Below are 5,943 nucleotides of genomic sequence, written 5' to 3' on the forward strand. Positions count from 1 at the left end.
CTGATTTTGTCATTCCAGTCAACAATAATAGAAACTTCAATGTTAATGTTAATATTTATCTCAGTCAACTTGTAGGTGCTTACCATATTATATCTCGGGCTTAAGTGGACCGATAATGCTATTCAATTTCTTATCCAGTTGGTGGATACCTCTTTTAAATTTCCTAAACAGTTGGCGGTAAAATCCAAACCATATACTTTTGATTTTTAAGGTTGTTGCCATCGCCGCTGGTTTATCATTAAAAATGAGACTGCGACAGTTGGTTTTTCCTTCTTCGTTGCACGATGTGTCCGGAAGGCTAAAACAAATATTTAAATAAATTTTATAAATAACATGGGGATAAAAATAGAAAAACCTTTAGGCTATGTATGATATATATATTTTTTAATAACGTGTGTCAGGAATATTTTATGTATTTTTTAACTAAGTCTTCAAATTCTAAGATTAATAATAAGATAAATTCCTAGTAATACTGAAATTTATAATATTTAAACTAATAATTTTTAAAAAATAAATTTAAAAATTAACCAATTACACTTTTTAAAGAAATTTAATTAAGATTTTTTTGATAGTATGCTATAATTGTATTTTTGAAAAGTTAAAAATTCTTATTTTAGTATAAAACTAATTTTTTATATATTTTGAATTATTTTAATATTTTGATGTTTAAAATAAAATTTTAAAATAAAATATTATTTTACTTTACTTCTAAAAAAGAAAAAAAAAACACTTAATCCAAATGTCCTGGACATCTCACCTCCAATCTTTCTAACCATCAAAACAATGCTGCTTTGTCGCAAATTTACGGTCTTTTTTATTCTTAAAAAAATTCAACATAACATAGATTTGTTTTTCTCTCTCTCATTCATTTCATACGAGAAAAAAATAACAAAAGGAGTAATGTTAAATATAAACTTTAATGTGTATGAAACTTAATTATAGAAATCTGACGTCAATAAAATTATAAAAAACGATGGGAATTAACTTCACGGACGTTTTACATTGATGAAATCCAAAATGGAACAGAGGAGTCACATTCGACATGTCATCAGTTCATGACTGTGTTTTTGCTTTCCAATACTTATCGAGAACAACTGTAATTTCAGTTTCCAAAGACACCCTCTTTGCATGTCCCGAGTAATAATCACTGAAAAGCCGTTTAAGATTACTATAAATATATTGTTATTTATTTATTTTTATTTTAAAATATATTAAAATCATATTTATTTATTTTAAACATTACCATATCAAAACAATTTAAAAATATAAAAATAAATAAAAACAAAAAATTAAATTTTAATAAAAACTATATATATAACTAACTCAGTTTCAAATCACAATGTATCAACCTAATATAAATTAATACAAATTAATAAAAAAATTAAAAATTTTAAAATATTTCAACTATAATAAATAAATTAATTCAAGTTAATCTTTTTTAAACTCGACTTGGGCTGAGGGGATATTCAGGTTTTAAGCTAACCTATAAACTAAGTGGGGTTTAATATATAAAATTAGGTAATGTTTGAAATACAATTGAAATTATGTTTTTTAAAATTTTAAATTTTTTAAATTTAAAAAATATTTTTTTATATTTCACTTGTTTTGATATATTAATATAAAAAATAATTTTAAAAAATAAAAAAATATTTTATTATATTTCAAAACAAAAAATAACAGCTACCATAATTTTATTTTATTGATCAATTAAAAAAACACTGTGCATAATCATATGATACAAAGTTACAAACTCCACGAGGTACTTGGAAAAAAGAGAGAGGAAAGGGACAAATCTGTCTGAAGAGGGTAAAGTAGTAAATAGACCATACGCCAGAGCTGCGCGTAGTTTTGAGGAGAATAACAGACAAGAGCCGGAGTGCGCGGTTTGGCCAAGTGGGGTTTATCGTATGCTTTCTTTTTCTAAGTTATCTGATTTGTCGTGGATTTTTTTTCGAGACAGAATTGTAAACACGGACGGGAGTTTTATTTTCTTGTTTGTTTGATGAGAATTGATTTCCGAGAAAATAACAGTAGTTAGCCTAAGCATGGGAAAGTTGTCTTTCAAGGATTCTCTCAAAGCTCTCGAAGCTGACATCCAGCACGCCAATACTCTGTACTCTCCGTCCCCCCTCTCTCTTCTATTTGATTTTAATTTTTTTTGGTAAGGTTTAACTTTTTGTAGGCGTAATTGTTTAATGCTTTCAATCTCTATTGCATTAGTGATGGGTATACCTTGCAATTTGGATACAACGTTGTTGTCTTTCTTCCGTTGAGAATAAACCAGATTAAGAAATTTTCGAATTATAAGAAAATGCAGTTAAGACGATTTTCGAATGTTATTTAATTGGTGAATTGACTTATGTTCTTAAAGTTGGATTTAAAGGGACTGTGTTTCAACGAGAAAACAAATGTTTTTTTCTTCTTCCAGTTTTCTCTTGTGAAAATCCTATAAACTTACGACCAGTCATGTTTAAAACAGAAGAATATGATTATTTTTTTCTGGGAAATTGATGTTTCACTTTTTGTAGCCTAATAATTTTTTTTCTTTTATAATTATAATGATTTTAAAACAAGTAGCCATCAATTATTATTATTAGAAGAAGATGCATCTAAGTTTGTATTTATTAAAGATGAAGTTTTCAGTCTCTTGTGTTTCTTTTCTCTCTAGCAAAATGCGGCCTGCTATTCAATTCTTTGATCGATATTAGTTATATTGATTTTAGTTCTTGTCTTTAAGCTAGTTTGTTCAGTAGAAACCTTAAGATTGGCAAAGCAGGCACGTTACTGCTTGTTGATTCAGAGTGTCTAGAAAGAAACCACTGTTTTTGATTCTGTAAGAACGTAAATTTTAAAAAAACTTGTAGTCATAAATTCAACCCTGGCCATACTGTTACTGTGGTTTTCGACATTTACTGCATCATCTCTTAGATTTAGACCTGATTTTTTGTAAGGGCTTATTTGCATAGAACGTGCTAATCTTAATTGGAGAGCAATGTTGATTGTTATTGGTCTAAACAATTTCCTGTCTTTGATCATTTCTCTCATTTTTTCATGCAAGGGAAGAATGAGAGAACAAGTTTTATTGTTGTGTGGCTTACATGCTATCCTGCTCATGCAGTGCTTTAGATCATCCGAGGGAGAATGATGGAGCTCGTCTTCAGATGCGACTATCATATAGCCCAGCAGCCCAAATTTTTCTCTTTCTCGTCCAGTGGACAGATTGTAACCTTGCTGGTACCCTTGGTTTGCTAAGAATTCTTATTTATCTTGTGCGTTCCTTTCCACGGTACTCATTTCAGTTTGCTTGTTATAGAATTGTTTGAGTTTTTGTCAGCATGCCCAGTTTATGCGCCCTTCCATTTTCGTTGCCTGGTTATTTATCTATTTAATTTGTCTATTGTGATTGTTCTTCGCTTCATCACCTTCAAAAATGTAGTAATAATATTACAACTTCTTGTTGGGGTGTGATGGTGTGGTGATTGGTGCAGACCTATGCAGATGGGAAAACCACTATGTCTGTTCAAGAAAGGAAAGCTAGCATTGGAGAATTTTATGGTGAGTGATACTCTGAGAAGGTTAAACTTTTTGAACTTTTTTCTCAGACCCTTAAATTTTGATGGAATCACATGCTCAGTTTGTAGAAGCAAATTTCGAGCTTACAAGTTTTGTTTTCTATGAACAGCGGTGATATTTCCTTCTTTGTTGCAACTTCAAGGAGGAATTACGGATGTGGAAGATAGGAAACAGAAAGAGGCATGCACTTTGAGATATAGAAGAAAGGATGAGTTGGGGGATAAGGGGAAACTCTCAGAATTTGACATAGAAAGGGAAGAAGAGTGTGGGATTTGCCTGGAGATGAACAGCAAGGTTGTATTGCCTAATTGCAGTCATTCTTTGTGTTTGAGGTGCTATCAGGATTGGTAAGCGTTCTGTCTTCTTTCTATGGGTCCCACACAATTTCTGTATATCTCATCTTTACTGCAACAAAAAGTAAATATATATGTGGATGTATCTTTAGTTTTTCCCCTGAAATTGAAGTTTGGACAATTAATTAATGCATCTGGTGATTGTTCTTCCTTTCACCTTCTTACAAAACTCACTTGTGAAACCTATCTAGCTCCACATTGATGTAAGAGTAGAGATCAGTACACCTGTGATGCTGAACAATTGCTCGCAAGTTTGTGGGCTTTTTAACTGGTCTTTTTTTGGGTCTATAAGAATCTCATGCCACCCTGTGATTCATCTTGCACAAGACAGAAGAATCCTTTTAACTTGTATAGAACCACCTGAGCTTGTTGCTTGATAAATGATCGTATTTTTCTACAGTTTTTTTTTTATAATCATGGACATCTTAGAAAAAGGGTCAATTTTATCACTTCACTGCACATAATTTTCTGTTGCACATGCATTCCCTGTTTGGAACTTTTGAACCATCTTAAAGCTGTTAGGCCAACCCTCCAGTCTCAGGAATGGAGGTCCTTGACTGGTCTACTACGTCTTTGAAGGGTTTGTTGGCCTATGTTTTCTTATTTTGAAGTGTCCTCACAGTATTAATGCTGTTGTGAGCCGATGTTTTCTTAGTCTTTCCCAGCTTTTATAGTGATTTAATATGTTGTTCTGTTTTCATCCCAGGCTCCGGCGGTCTCAATCGTGCCCCTTCTGTCGTGGTAGTCTTAAAAGGGTCAATTCTGGTGACCTTTGGATCTATACAGACAACGCTGATGTTGTTGATTTATCCTCGATTATGGTTCAGGATTGCAAGAGGCTATTCATGTACATCGATAAGTTGCCCCTTGTAGTTCCAGATCCTGTATATATGACCTATGATTCTCATTTGAAGTAGCTGATTATGCACTGGCGTGAGCATGACTGTACATGCATTCAACAGTAACTTTTGAAATGTAAATATCTTGTAATTACCTACTTTTACTGGTTCAAGACTAAGTTTTCAAAAACATAACTCAGGCTTGACTTTCATGGTGATTTTGTTAATAGTAAATGACGTCCTAGAAGTGGGGGCAACGTTTAGAGGCTGTGTGATGCTAATTTCGAAGGTTTTCTTTCATTTATATATAATAGTCGAAGGTTTTCTTTCATTTATATATAATAGAGAAAAGGTGAAACCTTCTTCTAGCTTAAATTCATTTTCCCTAATTTTTTTGATTAGGCCTCTTCTCTGTCTTCCCTTTTTTTTTTTTTTTTTATCTAAGGTTTTCCATGTTATTGTGATGCTCCAAAGCTAAATATAAAAAAGCATCGAAACTTTTGGATGTCACAGGTTTTCTTTAATTATATTGTCGTGGAATATTAACTTATAATATTCGCCGTAATTATTATCATTATTATTATTTCATTATAACCTTTAACTACTATTATTTATCATTTTATTATTAATATAATTATCATTTTATTATTAATCTACTATTATTACTATTATTATTATTGTCAATATCATCATTATTAACTATTATCCCATTAGAAACTTTATCTATCATCATTTATTATTATTTTTTGAATTAATATAACCATTATTTTATCATATCATAAACACCAATATTATCATCATTTTTTTTATTACCACTATCTTATTATAAAAATAATTACTATTTAATTATTATTACCACTATCACCATTATTATAATTCTATAATAATCATTAACCATCCTATTGCTATTAGTATCATATATATTATAAATAATAAATATCATTTATGCTATCACTATCATCTTTTTTTATTACATCTTTTTTATTATCATCATTTATAAATTATGAATAAGAAATAATCTATTTTATGAAAGAAATATTTTTTGCAAAACAAACTTACCTTAAAAAGTAATTATTTTTCCTTTAAATAATTCTCGGATTATGATGTAAAAAGGGAAATGGACCCACAAAACTACGTGGCCCAAAACCAAACCCAAACTTATGATCCCAAAAGGCTAG

At 30.4% G+C, this 5,943-nt stretch overlaps 1 protein-coding gene across 1 annotated transcript; it reads left to right on the forward strand.

The window, feature by feature from the left end:
* The first annotated feature begins 1,861 nt into the window (after positions 1-1,861).
* Positions 1,862-5,028, forward strand: LOC105133061 (uncharacterized). Its single transcript, XM_011036873.1, has 5 exons — positions 1,862-2,113; positions 3,119-3,269; positions 3,489-3,555; positions 3,683-3,920; positions 4,633-5,028. Exons 1-5 carry the CDS (start codon positions 2,046-2,048, stop codon positions 4,841-4,843), a joined length of 735 nt encoding a protein of 244 aa, XP_011035175.1. The 5' UTR covers positions 1,862-2,045; the 3' UTR covers positions 4,844-5,028.
* Positions 5,029-5,943: the final 915 nt, after the last annotated feature.

Source organism: Populus euphratica, unplaced genomic scaffold (genome assembly GCF_000495115.2).
Source record: "Populus euphratica unplaced genomic scaffold, PopEup_1.0 scaffold42.1, whole genome shotgun sequence".
Taxonomy (NCBI): Eukaryota; Viridiplantae; Streptophyta; class Magnoliopsida; order Malpighiales; family Salicaceae; genus Populus; species Populus euphratica.